Source organism: Vulpes lagopus, chromosome 24 (genome assembly GCF_018345385.1).
Source record: "Vulpes lagopus strain Blue_001 chromosome 24, ASM1834538v1, whole genome shotgun sequence".
In the NCBI taxonomy this organism is placed as follows: Eukaryota; Metazoa; Chordata; class Mammalia; order Carnivora; family Canidae; genus Vulpes; species Vulpes lagopus.
Genome location: NC_054847.1, coordinates 15660485 through 15681286, shown reverse-complemented (window position 1 = coordinate 15681286; position 20802 = coordinate 15660485). Strand labels below are relative to the sequence as shown.

The 20802-nt window shown below is 38.7% G+C and overlaps 1 protein-coding gene across 9 annotated transcripts in view; it reads left to right on the top strand.

The window, feature by feature from the left end:
• The window catches only part of NCKAP5 (NCK associated protein 5), a 947236-nt gene that overhangs the window by 656410 nt on the left and 270024 nt on the right, over window positions 1-20802 (top strand). For all 9 annotated transcript variants that reach the window (XM_041739534.1, XM_041739539.1, XM_041739533.1 and 6 more), the window contains one exon: window positions 10614-10763. In XM_041739534.1, coding sequence (XP_041595468.1) covers window positions 10614-10763 — 150 coding nt within the window. The remainder of the gene's footprint in view (window positions 1-10613; window positions 10764-20802) is intronic.

Genomic DNA, 20802 nt, shown 5'->3' with positions numbered 1-20802 from the left:
GTGTGTTTAGGTTTTGAACTAATTTAATCATCATTAACTATGAAAGTGCTGGTGGTTTGTTAAACCATTCTGCTAGTTACATGCTAGATAGTCACCTGAGGCCAGACCTGACATCTCTGATAAAATCACCCACTCCCTGGAAGAATGGCCTGGGAGCCTTGGAAGAGATGCCATCAGCACTCTGGTTCACAGTTAGGTAAAGATCGCTGATTCTCAGATAAAATTACTATTAAGGATAAATCTATAGGGGCATGAGAAAGTCTAAAAGAAATAACATGAGTCTGTGGAAAGAGCATGACATTTGAAATCAGAAGGGCATTTAAATCTGGCTCTCCCGCTTACTGTTAATAACCTATCAGAACCTGTTTTCTTGTCTATATAGAGGGTCTAGACTATTTGCCCAATATCCCCATTGTTCTGAGCATGTAAAATGGTATTATAAGGTTGTTTGGTTTAACTCTGAGGTGTTTTACTGATACTAGATGTATTTATTATGTCTTTTATATTCTGGAAGGAACTTGATGTTTCAGGCTAACATCACCCAAGTCTCTGCCTTTATGTGATCAGTCCTAAATTATAGCTTTTTGTATTTTCACTATTAATTAATAAGTGAATTTAATGCATGGTTGAATATTCAAAATGAAATAATTCTAATCCAACTTCTACAACTGTCTAGCTTTTCAAAGTTGGATAGTTTGATGTCTCTTCACATTCTCCGTGGTTTCATTTTGCCATCTTCAAGTTAGAAATTTACATGTAACTGAAGTGGGTTTCTTTCTTCCTTGCTTTTCTTTTCTCTTTTCTTTTCTTTTCTTTTCTTTTCTTTTCTTTCTTTTCTTTTCTTTTCTTTTCTTTTCTTTTCTTTTCCTTTCCTTTCTTTTCTTTCTTTCTTTTCCTTTCCCTCTTTTCTTTTACTTTTTGCTTTTTTGGGCCTCTGTGTGTGTGTGTGTGGTTTTTTTTTGAGCAGGGCTAAGACATAAGGGTAGTCCCCATCAGAAAATGAGAGAATACACTAGAACACAATAAAACTGTCAATAACATCCATACAGTGTAGTCTGCATGTTCGTTTTGTGTTGATCAACAGAGTTAAAAATAATAAGTGATTTTTATCAGAGATGAGTGATTTTTTAAAAATTTTCCTAAAGCCTTGGGACCAGAAGATACTTGAAACTGTTCCTCCCACTATTGTTGGTTGGGCATGATTTCCTGTGAGTGTTAGAAGCATTTTTCCCTAAACTCTGTTGCTACTGCTCTCCAGGCCTTTCCTGTTTCTTATAGGTAGGGAATGGAATGTGCTAAATGTAAAGGTTTCATTAGGTGACTTCTGTCTTAGGGCCCAAGAGTAGTACACAGCAAGAAGAGGAAAGTTTTTTTTTTTTTTTTTCCAAGGGAAAAGAGAGAGAGAGAGAGAGAGACATGCATGCTGGAAAAGAAGCACAAAGATTTTATGAGGCAGGGTATCTTCTGGATCTAATGTAAATGGTATTCTGTATTAAAGTCTCTCAACTTCATCACTGTTTTAAATATTTATCCTTCCAAGCTCAGTTTTTACAGATGATCCAAATTATAGAAATTTAAAGCTAGAAGACACCTTTGAATTAGTCTATTTCTGTACATTTTATTTATTTTATTTTTTTATTTCTGTACATTTTATTCACAGATGAAGAAATCGAGGGACAGAGAAATTATGTGACTTGACTAAAATCGCACAGCTGGTTAGCAGCAGAGCTAGGACTGGAATGTAGATTTCTTATTTCTACTAGTTATGAAATTTGGTAAAAAGGGTCTGTGTTCCCACCCTGGATCAGAATAAATCACAGTAGGCTGGAACTTAATGGCTCTCAAGAAATGGTTGAGGTCGACTCTCCTTTTTCCTATCAAATAAAATACCAACACATGTCTGAACATGACAAACACTGCCTTTTCCCTCTGCTCTGATTTGGGGGTCCTTCAATCATTATTAAGGTCTTGAGTTGACCTAGTGTCGCTTTCCTAGAGATGGGGTGGAAGACAGCAGGGCCACCATGTTGAGGTCAAGCCTTTGCACCACAACCAGGCAACCACATACCCTGTGGGATTGAAGGTAGGGAGGAGGCAAGAATGTTTAAACTAATTGTATCGCGTTTCCTAATATAGAAAATGGGGGCAACTGCGTGGTTCAGTTGGTTAAGCGGCCAACTCTTGATTTCCTCTCACATCATGATCTCAGGGTCCTGGGATGGAGCCCTACAACATCAGGCTTCACACTCAGCAGGGAGTCTGCTTGAGGTTCTATCTCTCTCTCTCTGCTTCTGCCCCTCTGCTGACTCGTTCTCTCTCTCTCTCTCTCTCTCTGAAATAAATTTTAAAAATCTTAAAAAAGAGAAAAGAAATTTTAAACTTGTGACAACCAGCTGCCGCTTTTCTACTTCACGTAGGACACTAATGGACAGATTTCTCCTCATTTCTTTTTAATACAAAAAAGAAGCAAGCACACATTATTTTTAAATTAGAAAAGCTTTCCCAGCAGGAGAGTTGTTCCCCTTTCATACTGCACATATAGAACTTATATCTTGGAAAGTTAGTGTCCCTGGCTGTGGAAGCCATGAAAAGTAGCTATAAACTATTAATACCATCCGTGAGAAGGAACAATAATAACATGGTAGTCACTGGCATTTCAGAACTCAGAAAGAAATTTCCCAAGGACATCTCATTACACTAAGACAGAGTGGTTTCTATTATAGGTTAATATCTGACATCTATTACTGAAGTAGTATTTACCAAGTTATGGGTGAATATGTCCCAGTTGGCCTGGTTTATACCTACTATCACCTACTATGAATAGCCACCCTCCCCCTTTAGTCTCCAGGGGGAATTGGTTTGGATGATTAATTACCTGTCCATTTTACATATTAATTATAAGAATTAAGTATGCAACCTCAAAAGCTTATCTGAAGTAAGTCATTTATGTTTTATTCCGAAGCATCTTTGTCTAGAGGCCCTTAGACTTAAGCATGGATTAGAATTACCTGGGATGTTCTCTAAAATTAAAGATTCCTGGATCCACCACCAGGTATTGTGATTCACTAGGGCCTGAGTTGGCCAGAGTATCGGCATTTTAAGCAAGCAACACTTCTTCCTTGCCTCTACTACTTTGACTCTGATGCCAATTGCTGTTGGACCACTATATGAACAACATTGACCTCAGGAAGTATTAGTTATTTGTCATTGTTGGGGCACTGCATACAAAAGAATCAAAATTACAAGATGATTTGCAAACTGTAAGGTCTCATTTTGTGGGATTGTCATTTTAATCATTGTTCAGTCAACTCCTACTTAGATTATTGCCATAGTATCTTATTTTCCCCACATCTGTGTTAACCTCCCCCCAATCCATCCTCCACAGAGTACCACAGAGCTGTTCTAGAACACAAATCTACCCTGTCACCTCTTCCACACACACATATGCATGTGCGCACTTGAAAACAGTCAATGGCTTCCCAGTGCCCTTAGGGTACAGGTAAAATTTCTTGACTTGTGTCCTGGCCCTGTCAGCCCATCCAGCTTCATTTCCCTCCCCAGCTACACAGACCTCCCTTCAGACTTCTTAAATTGTCCTCTCTTCTTCCCACCTCATGGCCATTTCCTGTTTAACTCCCATGCTTTCCTGGCCTTTCTTTTTCATCTCCTATTATTGATTCTTGAAGCAGCCGAAGACTTATCTGCACAACACATGTAACAGTGTTATTTTATGCTGGCTTGTGGCATTTTGATTAACTGTGTCCTTCCACAAAACTCTAAGCTCCATGAGAACAGGAGCCACCTGTGGTTTTTTTTTTTTCCACCTTTGTTCCCCAGACATCTTCTACAGTGCCTGGCACATAAGAGCTGCTCAGTAAATGTTTATTGGATGGATGGATTAATTAATTAGTTATAAAGTAAGGTGACCACATGAAACCCTCCTTGATTGCCCCTGTGTGCTAGGTTGGGGGAGGACGCTAGTGACCAAAAGATGAACATGATACTGTTGGGGGAGGGCACTATGATCATTTTCTTCCACAATGTCTTTGAGTGAACAGTCACTGGCCATCAGTGAAGAGCTATACTGTGTGCTCTCTACTCCTTGGACTCTCATCAGTCTGAGATGAACTGATGCAACCCAGAGCTTTGGGTTGATTGATATTATTTTACATAGGCCTGATGATGCTGACTAGCTGAGAACAAAAGATGAGGGCTCCCCCAAAGGTGAATCATTACCGTGGTAACCACTTAGAGAAACTTATGGCTCTAAGGATTGTTTTATGTACTGACAAGGCAAAGTTTGATTTAAACCCTTGGATACTAACTGAGCTCCTAAATCTTTAGCTTCCTGCGTCCTGGCTGGTATTTGTTGAGGCAAACAAGCTTATGGTCCCAACCATATATGAAATATGTGGGGAGTGAGAGTTGTTTGTGTGGTTGCCTCACTTTTATAGAATTCACTGCTGATTAAAGTCCATAAAGAACTAAAACATGAAAACAGGTCACCTCTGGAATCAACTTATTCTGCTCACAGCTTGGCATCTTTGGGCATAGACTTGGCTTATTTTTCTTGTTTCTCTTGTGGAAGTTCAAGAGGAGGATATATTTTATTTAAAACCACATGTTTCTGTTCTCTTATTCTCTCTCTTTTACCATGTGCATCATAGATGATTATTTAGCAAAAGAACTAAAATAAAATCTCTGATTGAAATGAGTTATTTATATGTGGATAAAATACATGTACTTGATTTTTTACAAAAGTATTTTCATGCCTTTGTGAATATAAATCCAACAGCTATTCTTTCTGAAATGGACAATAGTCATCTGTCAATGGGATATAGCCATATTTCCAGTTCTTTTAGATTTTTCTCTCTTTTACCACTTTCTCTTTGCTTATTTTTCTCTTGCTCACCTACTTAGTATATGTCCTTTCTACCTCCCTCTTTCTCCTTATCACATTATACTCTAACACTCTCACTGATAAGTGATTAAGGAAGCAAGAGTGAAGAAAAGGACAGGACAGATTACTCTACCTTCTGGTTTCAGGGCATTTTGCAATGTAGAACACAGCAAAGTATGCTTTTAGGACAGCGACTGGTCTGAGCAGCATACAGATGTGGCTTTCTTTCTTGGGCAGTGTCACATAAGAACTGTCACAAGCCTCCTCTCTGCCTGTAATAGACAATGGCAGTTCTCTGCCCATACTCCAGAACATCTAGAGTGCTTGTGTGACTTCCAGCTATCAGTGTCTGTGCCCGAGGGCACTTTTATGTGAGAAGTAGGCATAGCCCTATTGCCTATGGCAAGCTGGGAATGCCAGGAAACTGATATCCCAGGAAGTAGCTTCAACTATTGATTTTTATGGGCTTGGTGCATAAATATGCCAAGTCTCTTACCCCTGAGGATGGGATGATTCTGAGCCTATGTTTGGCCCCATTTTCCTGAATGACCCATGGATTTAGCTTTAGCTGCTTAATATCAGGCTTTAATGGCTTCCAACTCTTCCCTGGTCATTTCCCTCCTGGTGTTTCTGAAATGAACTGCTTGCAGACAAATCCTTGTCCTTTAACGACTTAACCTAGAACTGAGTGTTATACAAAAGTGATGAATCACTAAATTCTATTCCTAAAACCAGCATTATGCTATATGTTAACATCTAAAATTTAAATAAAAATTTGAAAAAACAGGGACACCTGGGTTGCTCAGTGGTTGAACATCTGCCTTTGGCTCAGGTCATGATCCCAGAGTCCTGGGATTCAGTCCTGCATCAGGCTCCCTGCTTCTTCCTCTGCCTATGTCTCTGTCTCTGTGTGTGTCTCATGAATAAATAAAGAAAATCTTTATTTTTTTTGAAAAAAACAATGTTTAAAGAGAAAACCTGTCTAAAGCAAAAAATAAGGAAATAAACCTAACTCTCTATAAAGTTACTGGTATAACCACTTTGAGAAAAATTATTATGACTTTGCAACACTGTATTTTGACTATACATTCAAAGACAAAAATACCTAAAAGAAGTCTTAAATTGAATTCAATAGGTTTGTATTTGTATTAATATGTTTTAAAGCTATTACAGTATTTTATATCTATGTAATATTTACTATCTATGTGTGTTAACAATAATAACCAAATAAGTAATTACAAAAAAAAAAAAACACAACTTAAGCTAGACAATAAGGAGTGATTTAGAAACACTAACTTGAGGATTAAGCTGTAAAGTGATACTTTTCAGGTGACCACATTTGAAAAACCTTGATTTTTCCATCAGTGCCCTTCAGCCTCAGCCCCCTCTGCTTTGGAGGTCTCCTCTTCAACATTCTCACCTGTGCTGCACCTCTTCTCAAATAACTCAGTTTTCTAGATCTTGAGAAAGGTTTCCACTTATCTCTGTAATGCCCATTGGCTACATTTCATTCTGTCACCTTCTCTTCCTCCCAGACTTTCAAATAAGCATCTAAGAAAATTGCCTCTATTTTCTCTTTTTTTCACTTTTTGCTTTACTGCTGACAATGGGGTATCATCATCATGCTTTAGCTCTCCAGTCCCCTCTAATAACCTTCTTATTACAAATGTAGAGGCTCTTTTTCTGTTCTCTTGCCATCTCTATCACCATTGAGCATATTGACGACATCTTTCCTAAAAATTGTGTCTTGAGTAATTGAATTTTTAGAACTTCAGCCATGGAAGGGGCAGTTAGTCCAACCCCTTAATTTTACATCTGTGGGGAAACTGAGAATTGAAAAAGGTTGAATGATTGGCCCAGCAAGGTGCAACAGTGTAAAAGCTGAGCTTTGAATCCACGGCTTCTAACCTTCCATCCCATATGAGAACTGTTTAAGTAAGCCTTTGTCCAAAAACTTCACAGTGTTCCTAATTTTTATTTCTTTTCATATAAAGGCATCCCCACTGGGCTCCTTGCTCCTTCCCTCCACAGCCCATTCTCCATTGTGGCAGTCAGGATGATGCTTCTAAAATGTAAACCACAACCTGTCACTTCCCTGATTAGCCTCCAATTACTCTCTACTGCAGTTGGAATAAGATCCAAATGCCTTTTCGTGCCCTGCAAGACATGAAAAGTTCCAGTTCGCTCTCTCTCTGCTCACATTTCCTGCTATTCTTGCTCTTACAGTGACTGTGCTCCCTCACAGGGATTCCCTCCTAGCTGGCCAGCAAGGAAGGCTTAGCCCTGCCTCTGAGCACTGGCTTTGCTCTCACTTGTTTGTAATGGTTTTATCCCAGGCCATTGCTTGAAAGCTTCCTCCTCATCATTTGGTCTCCGCTCCAATGGCCATGTCCTCTTAAACTGATGCACCTTACACTGATGTCACCATATCTAACTTTTTCTTTAGACACATCATTGACCATCATATCATGCTACTTTATTTTCTTTATAGCATTTACCGCTAGTTTACAATTACATAACTTCCTGATTTGACTTGGAGTTCAGTATGTTTCCCATCATTAGAATATAAAATTCATGGAGGATAGGAACTTTGTCTTGTTGGCCATATCTCCAGTACCCAGGACAGCAGGTGGCCAGTAGTCCACACTCAATAAACATCGGAAGGATGGACAAATCAATGTATGAATCATGTCTGAATTTTTCTCATTCCCCAGAATCCTTTCTCTTTTACTTTACGATCCTGTACTCAGCTACTCTCTCAATGTGTGTGTGTGTGTGTGTGTGTGCGTGTGTGTGTGTGTGTGTGTGTCTTATCATCAAACTGGTTTTCTCATTAACCAATAAGGACAAAACCTATTCCTCACTGAAAGCCTTTGTTTCAGTTTTCTCTTCAACTAAAAATCCCACTGTTTGTCTAACTATTAAAGTTGTATCACTGTATCAAAGTGTAAGTCATGTTACATTTCCATGAAATCACATCCCACATCCCTCATTGATTGCCCATTCTTCAAACTATGTAAAATCAACCATGCATGTTATGCAATCTAAACACTCACATATAATCTATATCATCTTGAATTGTTTCCAGTTGTTTTATATATTATTTAGGCACTGTGCCTAGACACTTTAACTGTGTGTGTGCTGGTGTGTACGTTTGTACAGTCAATCCTCATAATGTTTCTAGATTTTATATTTTTGAATTCACCTACTGCCTAAAATTTGTTTACAATCAAATTGTGCTTTGATGATAAATCAGACATTCACAGAGCGGTGAAAACTTTGAGTGACCTGATATGCAGGTTCCCAGCTGAGATCAAACAAGGCACCACTCTTCCTGTTTTTGACCTTCTACAATAAACGAGTGTCCTTTGGCATTCTATTTAGTGCCACATCTTTCAGATTTTATGCTTTTTATTAGTGATTTAAGTGTTTAAAATGGCCTCCAAGTATATTGCTAAAATGCTGCCTAGTGTTCCTAAGGGCAAGAAGACTATGATGTGCCTTATGGAGAGAACAGATGTTAGATAACTCTGTGCAGGTATGCGTTATAGGACTATAGGCTGTTAGTTCAATGTTAATGAATTAATAGTATATATTAAATAATGTGCCTTTAAATAGAAACACTCATAAAACAAGATTGTGTATTGATTATTTATGGAAATGTTGCCTACAGGAACCTAACCCTGTATTTCCCCTAGGATTAGTATTTACTAATTCAGTGTTCATAACAACTTTATAGAATAGAATTACCAGAAATAATGAGAATTGACTGTATATATGTGTATGCTATATTTGTTGGCATTAACCTCACCAAGGTATTTAGAAGACAAAGAAACCAAGAGTTATTGAAATTTAGTAGTTTGCCCAAGGTATTTCCTAAGCTGGTAAATGGTAGATATGGAACACAATTGTCATACTCCAAAGTCTTTTGGCTTCTCATTTACCACAACAGTAGCTCTTGTTTGTTTTAATTAGCTATAGAGCCCTAATTACTAGAAGAATGGGAAGAAGGAAGAGAAAATACAAGTAGAATTGCCTGAAAGAGCAGTGAAAAACCGTAATTCATACAGAGACATAGATGTAGATGATATTTAAAAAAAACAACTTGCTTTACAATCCCAGTTAAGTGTTTAATTACAATCTCAAATCTTAAAGAAATAAAAGGACCTCTTCACTTCCAAGTTGAGTAACTCTACATGCTTCGTGTTCCTTATCGTAGAAATGAAAGTCTACGAGTGACAAGTGACCAGAACTTAAAGAATCAAAGTCATAAAAATACTTTAATGACATGGATGTTTGTCCTGACCTGAGGATCTCTACCTTAAACTTTCATGACCTGAGCTGAAGCCATATGTGCTATAGAAGTGAACATACCTGCACGTTATATGTGGTTAGACATAGTGAGGCCTGATTTCATAAAGAGCTATCACCTTCCTAACCAATTGTGCATTTCTATAGAAACATGACAGGAGAAATTATAGCTTGGAATCTACATAAAACACATTAACATGGGTCAAGTTACTGTGTGGTCTCCAGGTGTGTGTATGTATGTATCTATCTATTGATATATATTTATACATATATGCATACAGATTACGAACTATTTTTACATACTTTATAATTTATTTTTAAAAATAAGTTAAACATTTTTGGAACTTCAAAGTACTTTTGTGAACGCAGTTTGAAAACCTGATTTTCCCCCTCTAAGTAGATTTTATAGGGCCTAGAGATGAAGAAGCCTAGTTTTTGTGATTCCTATTTGCAAGTGATCTTAGTTTAGTGCTAAATAAAAAGAAATCTCTCATCATTGATAATCCAGTTTAGCCCACATGGTTGACAATTAGCTGTACTAAGACGGTGATTTCTGCAGTGTCTGGGTTAGAATTCAATAGTGTGATGGAATGATGTCACCTGGTTCTGTAGTACAAGGGTCTTAATATATGTACAGAATGGATGAGATTTTTTATCATATGATATTCTCTTGACATTTCTTTTTCCCTTGAAAACAAGAGGCAATCATAAGGCTCAAATTAACACTTCTCAACTTCCAAAAGCTGCCAGAGATAAGGTTGAGTGAGGAGCTTCCAACAGGGAGGAAAGACAAGATAACGGCATTTTATGTCTGCCTCAAAGCTATACTACAAATCCTGGAGTGTTAGAAAAGGAACTAAAGGGTCCTTAAGAGCTGTGTCATCAAGCCAAAGGAACTAATTGGTTTCAGCTTAGAATTCTGAAATCACTCTCATTTCAATATTTCATGATATTTTATTTTCCCTTAGAATAATTAAATAGTTGCATGTCCAGTGACTTTAACGATCCTCTTTTGAGGAGCTAAGCTCTTCACAAATCAAGGTATCAAGGTTGATTTGTTTTTTTCCCAGTTAGCATATAGCTGAATTCCATGGTGCAGATCAAAATGGATTACCCACAGTTTCACCTAAGATTTTGTTGGCTGGGTCAACTTCTCCAACAGGGCAGAGGACTTTTGCATTCAGAGGTATTGACCGAGTGGCTTTGTCCTGCCAGGATTCATTAATTTATCTATTGTGTTTTACTAATATAGCACCACTGAGAATTTTGTTAGCAAAATCTTCTCTACCTCAGCCCCCAAAAGAATGCAAAAGCAATAGAGAGGTTCCAAACTTTTTAGCCTTAGACTCTTGCTTATTTTTCAATGGAGATTATTGAAAACAATAATTCTTTCTTGCTTCAGGAAAAGCTGTCAGAGGAAGAGAGAAAACACAAGGAAACTTTGGAAGGTCTTCACATGGTGGTGGATGAGGATTCAAGGAGTGAAAGCAGTAGTGCAGACGAGGGGAAAGAAAACACCAAATTCCTGTTGGAAAGACTGAAAGCTCTAGAGGTAAGAAATGAAACAATTTTACATATTTAAAGAAAAAATGACAATGCTCTGCTTCTTTGAAAGACATTGGTTTTAGGGAGTGTAAGTTTTCCTTTCTCAGTTCACCTACACAAATAGGATTCTAGTATCTCCCATTATGATTCATTTGTCATTGGTGAGCAAAAAGTTAAAATTTGTAGCATTGAGAATCTTGACCTAGTGATTCTGATTGCAATGCCTTAACAAGTGTACCTAGGACAGTAATTCATTTTAAATTCAGTTTGGCCCTCAAAATGGATCAGTACTCCTAAAATTACATGCTTTGTGAGGCAAGTGCTCTGTGGTATTTCACTTTGTTTTTCCAATACCTGATATAATGAATAATTGAATGAAGAATAATTGAAAAACCAATACTCCATAAAGATGACTGCAAAAAAATCAAACTCTTAAGTATTCAAAGCACTTCCAAAAAACAAAAACAAAAACAAAAACAAACCTGTGCAGAAGTTCAACATGTAAAACATAAAACAAGTAGAGGTGAAGCTGAGCTAAGGGTACTTTAAGGAGGAGCCACCACAGTCTCCAGAATAATCTGGAACAACTGGTCTTTTACTTAGTGGCCTTTGACATCACTGCACATGCTAATTCCTGAATTTTTTATTTTATTTTTTTTAAGTTTTTAAAAAATATTTTATTTAAATTAATTAACATATAATGTATTTTTTGTTTCAAAGGTAGAGTTCATTGATTTATCAGTCTTATATAACACCCAGTGTTTATTCCATCTCGTGCCCTCCTTAATGCCCATCACTCAGTTACTCCATTCCCCGACCCCTTCTCCCTTCCAGAAACCCTCAGTTTGTATCCTATGATTCAGAGCCTCTTATGGTTTATCTCCCTCTCTGATTTTCTCTTGTTTTATTTTTTCCTATCTTCTCCTATGATCCTGTTTTGTTTCTTAAATCCCACAGATGAGTGAGATCATATAATTGTCTTTCTCCGATTGACTTATTTCACTTAGCAGGGTATCCTCTAGTTCCACCTACATGGTCGCAAATGGCAAGATTTCATTTTTCGATGGCTGAGTAGTATTCCAGTTCATAGCAGTCCTCAAAGAAAATTCCAGTTTTTAGATCTTGATTGACATCTCACATACTGAAAGACTCAGTGAAGATGGCTTTTTTAAAAGTTGGCTTAACATCTAGAATAGGGACATAGTTACTTTTAAGCCAGACTATAGTGAGTTAATCTCATCTCAACTAGGTGCAAGGGACTTTCAGTAACATCTAAAAATAAAATTCAACAATAGAGTCAACAGAGACCTGAAAACTTAATGTGTAAAAACAAGACCCAGGGAAGTCTTATTTTCTGTGCTTGGTTACTGCAGTTCTGCCTCCAATCCACCATGCTGTCTATAGTGAGCACGCCCTTTTTATACTCATTTCCTCAACAAAGGGAAAGCAAAGAAGTTAAGACTATGGATTTTGGAACCAGACTCCCAAGGTTTTGTTTGAATCCCAAACAAAACAGGCCTCACAAAACAGGCTATGTGCCTCTATCTACTCAACTGCAAAAATGGACATCATAATAGTAACCTACCTTATAGGACATTGACGTGGATGAAATGAGTTAATATTAGTACAGTGATGCCTGGCACATGGTCTCCACCATGACTTCTGTTATGTCATTTTTTTCTATTTACCTGGATTTAGTAATTAATATAAGAACTATGAATGGAAAAACTGAGCTACTACACACTAGAGTGACTCAGGGTGGACAGGTTGAGCAAGTGATACCAAACATGGGGCTTAAAAAAAAAAAAAAAAACATGGGGCTGAAGAGAAGTTAACTTAAGGAACCTCTGGCAGTGCCCACTGGGGCAAACATCCAGGAATCTTCCCTGTCCCCTCAAAAATTCTCACATTTGTATCATTTTAAGAAAGTTACTGAGCAAGGTGGAGAAGCCTTCTTAAAGGAGACTGAGGCTGAAATCTGAGAGCTTTGAGAAAGTCATAACTTCATCTAGAGTTTGAATTACCTAGATTTAATTTAGAAATGTTTGGTAGTACAATTTCTTATTTCCCTAGAACCATGTACTTAAATTGTTAATTCTATTCCTAATTACAGTAACAATTGCTCTTAGTTCATCTAATTGTCACTGAGACAACTTTGTGAAGAACATTTTATTTAATCAAGCTAAGAGGTATTTTAAAAATATTTTTGGCAGCTAATATTTTCTAAACCCTCACGGAGTAAAAGAGAAGCAGTATTTTTTTTTTCCTTTCACAGAGATCTTTATACTTCAGGCAACACCTCTTGTGTCCAGCATTAGTTGCATGTAATAGATGATATATCTAAGTGCCATTAATCCCCACAAATTTAATTCACAAAAATATTTTATTTTCTAAATTAATTTCTTCTGGTCATTGTCATTGCTTGTTTCCTAAAGTTCTTTGTTCAATACTAAGTTAACTTTCTCCTTACCCACAATTCTTACTACTATTTGAACCTGATCTTTAGTTAGCTGTTTCTTCCAAGTTCTTCAGCTGCAGGGCATTTCTCCCTTGCCCCTTTCTGCAACTCCTTTCCCAGCCTGACAGAGAATATGGCAGCTCTTTCCCATGTGCTTCTTCTCTCTCCGCTAAGGCCCCATCACTGGTTATGCAGGGCTCTGTGCTCTGTCCCTGAACTCCACTCATGGTCTCATTCCATGCCATTCACGGAGCTCATCAAGGTATTTCGCTAAATAAAACATTTACCTTCCAAAAAGAGCTCCAGGGCCAGTAATCAAAATAATGATTGATATTCTCTCTCCCCACCTTCCTCTCTCTTTTGTCCTAGCAATTGTTTTCTCTCTGTACCTTGGTTTCAGTAACTTTCAGTTGTTCAGGAAGGTCAGCCATTACCCTCACCACCCAGTAACTATTTTCCCTGGGCCTAAGTGATAAGATTTGTTTAGGGTCCTGATGTCTGGGGGGGGAACCATTTGCTATATTTTATATCTGTGCCATAAGTGCCACACGGTTGATATAGATGCCACTTGTACATTTTCTGTAGCTTTTAAGTGCCAGGTGTAGTGTTTCCTATGTTTTCTAAAAATTTTGGTTTTCAAGACATGTGTTTAAGAAACTGCTTACTCAACTTAGTATCAAGCTCACTATTTTCAACAGCACTACCCTTTCAAAGGCCATGTCTATCAAAGGACCACCCCTTTCTCTCATCTCATCCCTGACCACTGAGTCAAGGGAATCTCCTAGACATGACCTCCACAATGCATTGACTTGACCTTATGTCTTCTCTTTTCCCTCATGTCTGCCCTGGGTTTTGGCCTTACGCACCAGATTTGCTTATGGGCATGTTCCTTAAAATACGTGATTTGCTTGTCTCAGGCATCTCTCTGCACATTCCCACTTGCCCTTTCTAATCATTCATTGACCAGCTTCACAGCTGACTAGAAATCAAGCTGGACATGCCCTTTGCTCATTATCAACTCCCACAGCATCTCTGATTCCCAAATTCTAGCTAAGGGGGAGAGCAGGACTGAGACAACCTGGGAGTTCTGAGCCTCCAGGTAAGTGCTGATGCCTTAGCTATAGCCTCAAGGTCAGAGGAACTTGGCTTCTTATATAAAAGATTTATTTTGTGCAGAAAAACATGGCAATTAAATGTGCTAAAGTGATAACAGTGTTTTCTACTTAGTTATACCTTTCCATGAAAGTATGACAATTAAAGTGCTAAGCATAAGCATTTTTGTTAATCAGTAATTCCATTTTAAAATGAAGTAGTTAAAAATAGTAATTCTCAAAGCTGTCTGCACATCACAATTTTATGTTGAGTTCATAGTCAATAGATAGTTACTGAATACCTTCTATGGGCCAAATGCTAGGAGTAGATCAATTTCATGGTCTAAAAACCCCAGTGAACTACACACTTAAATAATAAATAAGTGAGCAAACAAACAAATAGACAAATGAATGCCTCTGAATAAGAAAAAACAGGTGATATAGTCATCGGAGATCAGATAGAAACAAGAGAGGTGTTTACCTACAATGGCAGCTGATTACCAGGCTATGTAGGTACAGTGTAAATAACACAAAGGAGGGGTACCTGGGGCCCCCCATGTCTGACTCCTTACTCAGAGGGAGAACTCGGTTCTTCCTCTGCCCCACCCCGCAAGAGCTCCTCTTCCCGGGCTCTCTCTCCCTTTGTTTCTCTCTCTCTCTCTCAAATAAATGAATAAAATATTTTTAAAATATATAAATAAATAACAGAAGGAGACAGCTGTATGAAAACCTGGATGAAGCACAAGGAGAAACTACATGTGGGGAAGCCTAGATATATAGTGGAAAGGTTGGCAAGTTAAAGGAATAGAAGAAAGAAATTTACCCTGAAACACAAATATAAGGTTAAAAAATGGGAGGAAGAAAACTAAGAGGGGTACACAAGGACCAGACCCTTTTTTTAATTTTTTTTTTTTTTTTATGATAGTCCCAGGGAGAGAGAGAGAGGCAGAGACACAGGCAGAGGGAGAAGCAGGCTCCATGCACCGGGAGCCTGATGTGGGATTCGATCCCGGGTCTCCAGGATCACACCCTGGGCCAAAGGCAGGCACCAAACCGCTGCGCCACCCAGGGATCCCGGGACCAGACCCTTTAAAGCCTTATAGGCTATGGTCACAGCAAGGACTTTGAATATAATTGTAAATTTAAAGGAGAGCCATTGGAAATTGTTAAGCAGGGAAGTAACATGGTCCAACTTGTGCTTCGGAGGGACAACTCTTGCTGATTGGTGGTATAAAAGCAGGACAGCAAGTCCAGGTAGGAAATTGTTTTAGATTCTAGACGGAAGTTGTTAGTAGGCTAGGTCTAGGCTAGTAGGTCTAGAACAGGCACCTAGGACTAATAGGAAATAATTGCATATAATAATACCATTAGACTAGTAGACTAGAGGGGAATAATGATGATGACAGTGGTGGAAGTTCTGACATAGAGCTTAGTATGTTCAAGCACCGTTCCAATCTATACATATACATACTATTTTAATCTTTATAATAACTAATGTGAGGGGAGGTGGATATGATTATCTCCATTTTACAGATGAGGAATGTGAACCCCCAAAAGTTAGATAAGTTGCCCAAAGTTATATAGTCAGTAAGTGTGAAAGTCAGAATTGAATTTAGACTCCACCATGGTTCGATTATGCTCTGCTGATAAGAAATTTGGTCAAGTAATTATGTGATGAGAAGTAGAACCTATTGGAATTACTGAAGGATTGGATGTGGAACATAAGAGAAAGTGAGAAGTCAAGAGTGACTTTTAGGTTTTTGACCTTAGCAAATGAGTATGGAGTTATAGCAGATTTCTGAGGAAGGCCAGGCTCAGAGCAGAGGCAACTTGAGGAATGGAATATATAATCATCAGTTTGTTTTGTCAATGTGAAGTCAAGATTCCTACTAAACATTCAAGTGATGATGTTTGGTAGGTAGTTGGATTTCCAAGGCCAAGGTCAGGGCTAGAAATATGGATTTGAGAGCCATCAGCATATAGATGGCATTCTACATTGTGGGACTTAATAAAGCCACATGAGACATAAGTGGAAATGTAGACCTAAAGAGGGCAAAGGACAGACCCTTGCAGTGCCCCTCCATTAGAGGTCTGGCAGATAAAGGAGAGCCATCCAACAAGCCTGTGAAAGAGTCGTTAGTGAGGTAGAAAGAAAATCAGAAAGGTGAAGTGTCAGAGAGGTCTAAAGATGAAAGCATTTCAAGGGCAGCCTTGTCAGTACCACCAACAGAATAAGAAAGATAAAGCACAGAATCCATCACTGGCTCTGGCATGAGATGGGGAGAGCTAAAAGCCTGATGACAATAGTTTCTGATTGGAGCAGGAAGGACGGCAAGGAGGTAGAGACAATGTATACAGATGGCTCTTTGGAGGACTTTTCCTGTAAGGTGTAGCTGACATGGAGACAGTCATGCCTGAAGAGAGACATAGTACAAGAAAAGCTCTTAAAAACAGTAGCAAGAAAAAAACAGGGCACTATTTAGGGTGCACTGGTGTACCGATGGGAATGATCCAGTGGAAAGGACAAAAGCCATGCTGCAGGAGGGAGAAATAGAAATATTGGAGTGAAATCTTCAGGGGGTGAAACTCATGCAGAAACAGAGCTTCTGAAAAGTTCAGATGCCTGGTGGACAACCCAGGAAACTCCAACTCTTGAAGTCTAAAATGGAGAATCGGGATGCCTGGGTAGCTCAGCAGTTAAACGTCTGTCTTTGGCCAGGGCACGATCCTGGAGTCCTGGGATCGAGTCCCACATCAGGCTCTCTGCATGGAGCTTAATTCTCCCTTTGCCTGTGTCTCTGCCTCTCTCTCTGTGTGTCTCTCATGAATAAGTAAATAAAATATAAATAGATAGATGTTGATAGATAGATAGATAGATAGATAGATAGATAGGAGAATCAACATGTGTGTTGTCATAAAGCCCTGTGGGGGGTTCAGATGCACAGCCAGGACTCAGAACCATTGATAGAGTCTTCGAGTGATATTAAAAGCTCTTCAAACACCTTAGTTCCAGTTTAGTACCAAGCACAGTCTCGGATAGAATGTTACCTGAATCTTCAACCTCGGATGCAGAAGGCCCACCCTCACGTGCTCAGTGCCAGGGACCCTTGGAGCCTGAGGAGAGCTTGTAATCATAGCAGCTTCTTCTACCACCTTGCTTTGTCTCTTTGCTGATGAGAGAAGGTCTAATTTCTTAGCATTCCCAATTGACTTTAAGTTCTTACCTTCTCCTTCCTCTCACTTGTATCCTCTCCCATCCTAAAATGACATAAAAAGACATTGTAAGAGTTATAAAGACACATGCTGGTGGTAGTTTGAATAGAAATCCTTAACTGTTTCCTTCTCATCTTTGAATTCTATGACAGTCTGCTGACAGATAACTCCAGACATCCCTGTCTTAAAGCATCTGGTGTATATCTTTCTCCTGATTAATTTGTATCCAACTCTAGGTCACCTAGCAACAATCACTAAGCTAGGATTAGAGACAAAAACTCCTCTTTGACAAAGGGGCTTGAGGTTAAAAAAAAATCCTATGTCAGTATATAACTTTATACTAGCAATTTTCTGATTATAAAAGTAGCAGTCACATCATAGGAAGTTAGAAAAATATAAGGCAATAGAGAAACTGTAATTGTACCCCCCAGAAATAGCTGCTATTGACATTTTGGCATGTGTATTTCCATTTTGTTTTCTGTTGTACTTAATCAAATTAGGAAATTATGAAATATCACTTTATACAGTTTAGTAGCTTGCTCCTTCGTGTAATATATCAATACTGTTTTTTCATCTTACTCAGTTCTTAAAATATTATTTAACAGCTTTGCAGAAATTTATCAAATGAATGTGGAGTACCATTTATTTAATCTCTTTCTGTTGGATCCTTAGGTTGTTGACACATTTTCGTTATTATAATGTTGTGATGAGAATCTTGGTACATAAGCCTTTTATATATTTTTTAATAGAATATTAAAACATGACCATTTTTTAAAAAGTTATGCAAGTAGACAGATTTCTTCATATCTAATTAAGAATAAGTGACTCTCTAAAATGAAGAACTCCAGAAGGGACTCTGATGGGGACAGCACATGTAGGGAAAAGCACCCAACCCATCCTTTAAGGCACCATCCTTGTTGCTCAATAAAATGAGGATAAAATGAGAGGAGGGTCCACAGGCTGCTGAAATAGTTTCAGAGACCTGAATCTTTAGGAAGAGTTTAAAATGCAGGCAATCCTGTTGTTCTTTTAATTGCAAGTTACAGAGGCTCTATTTAGGTTGATGTAAGCAAAAGCAAGTTCATGGAACTAGAGATGGAGGTGTAACTATGGATGGAGGCACAAGTGAATACAGAGGTTCAGACCATGTAAGGGAGCTGTTGCCATCTCTCAGCTCTGCTCTCCTCTAAGTGGGTTTTATTCTTACTCAGGCTCTCTTTACGCATTGGGGAAAATGGCAGCCGGAAGCTTCCAGGTTAGTGTCCCATTGAATCAGAAACACCAGGGAAAGGACTGTTTCTCTTTCTAGGAGGTCTGTGAGAACTCCTAGACTCTGGAGAGGGATGTCATTGGCATGTGTTCACATCTTGGCTATTGGAGGGTGGAGCATCTCAACTGACAATCCCATGAATTCCGTGCTTTGGCAAAGTTCTAGTGTTTGGATTATTCAAATGTCAGAAATGCTTTCATATCACTCAAGAAGGTAGGTTGTTACTTAGATACAGTCTTACCCTTTTCTTGTATGGTATCTTTCTTCTAACTTCTCCTTCTCCTCCTCCTTCATCTCCTCCTCCTGCCTTCCTGCTCCTTCTTCCCCTTCCTTCTTGCTTCTTTTTTCTCCTTCTCACTCTTTCCTCTCTCCCTTCTTTGGCATCTCTAGGCCTGGGCTGCTACTGGATTCTGGACTTAGAAAAGATCCATGGAACATTTTCTCTGTCCTAGAGACATATTGTTGGAAGGCAGACAAAAATATACTAGTTGAAAAAATGAAAATAATGCATATGACAATTTCAAGGAATGTTAAAAATTGTGTACAAGAGTCCATGAAGCACTGAGGTAGACGTGCCTGACCAGATTCTTTTTAGAGAAGGCATAGAGATAAGGTGCCATTTGAACCAAGTCTTTGAGGCTTCATGCAGGTTTTTTAGGCAAAAGTTAAGAGGAGAGACAGAGGGAATTGCATGGGTAAAAGCACAAAAGCCTGAATAAGTCTCAAGGAGCCACCAGCAAGTTGGCCTGCCTGAAGCCTGGGGGACTTATGGCCAGAAATTAGACTCAAAGCCTTGGCCTGTCCTATGAATGCAAGTGCATGGAGCTACCTATCTACCCAACACATATATATTAAAGCTAATATTGTTTCTTCTACTTCTTTTTTTTTTCTTAATTTACAGAGATGTAAACATCTGTCTACAGATGTTTGTAGCTAACAGCCCCTCGTGCTCCCAAGGTACCCTGGAGCCGCAGCTTCTCATGGTGCTTCAGCCGATCTTCACAGCATAAAATAACATAGCCAAATAAACACACCAAGGGGCAGTGCAAACAGTTCTGAGCCATGAGGAGAATATTTATGACCTGAAAACTTAGGCCCCCACTGCCTTCAGAGTGTAGAAATACGTGCATGCCATAAATTGAAGTTGTACCAATCACCAAAAGCCTTTGATCAGCGCTCCTTGTCTTTCAGCCTGTCTCTTTACTATTGATGTGAAAGAACTGAACCTGCCTGCAATTTACTCTCCCCGGTAATAGGCAGCTGAGGATCCCTCTTACCCTGGGTTTTGTTAGCATCTACAGCGCTGTTTTACAGCAGCCCTTTTGGCCTTCTAGCTCCTGGAAGCTTGTTCAATCAAGACATAACCTTTTATCGGTTATGACCAACTGCTGAGGGGAAAGAAAGCGTCCTCAGTGGGAGGTCGTGAGCTCAAGTATTAGGGCACCTGTCACTGCAGAGCATCATGGGGCCAGATTTGGGTGATAGCTTGTTGGAAACACCTCAGATGGCAGCAAAAAGCGAATATGTCAGGAATTAATCTGCATAAATGTATTACTTTGCCCTACTCAGATTTGTGTGGGAGCTTGTAAGGAAACCCCAGATCTTAGAAAAGGCCAATGCATCAAGGACTAATCTCCATAAATATTCGAAGAGCCATCAAAGAAGAAAAATGAACCATAGAGCCAACATTAATTGTGCCCACAGATAATTAGAACAAAGTGTTGTTAATTGTGTGTTGGTTTAATGTTATGTAGCCGTGGCCTTGTTTTTTTTCACGGGGAGTATAAATTTTGATGTCAGAAACTGAAAGCTGGCTGGCTTGATTAATCAAAAGGCCTCAGTTTGCTTAGTTACAGCCAATTAGCATTTTAATCCTTACTCTACAAAGTATGATCAAGCTTAGTATGTCATGAGTATAATTGGGAATCAAAACCCCAAATCTTGGTTCTTTTTCCACAGTGGGTGTCTGAGCTGTCCTAGATGTGATGCTTCTAGGTAACATACCTGAGTGTCA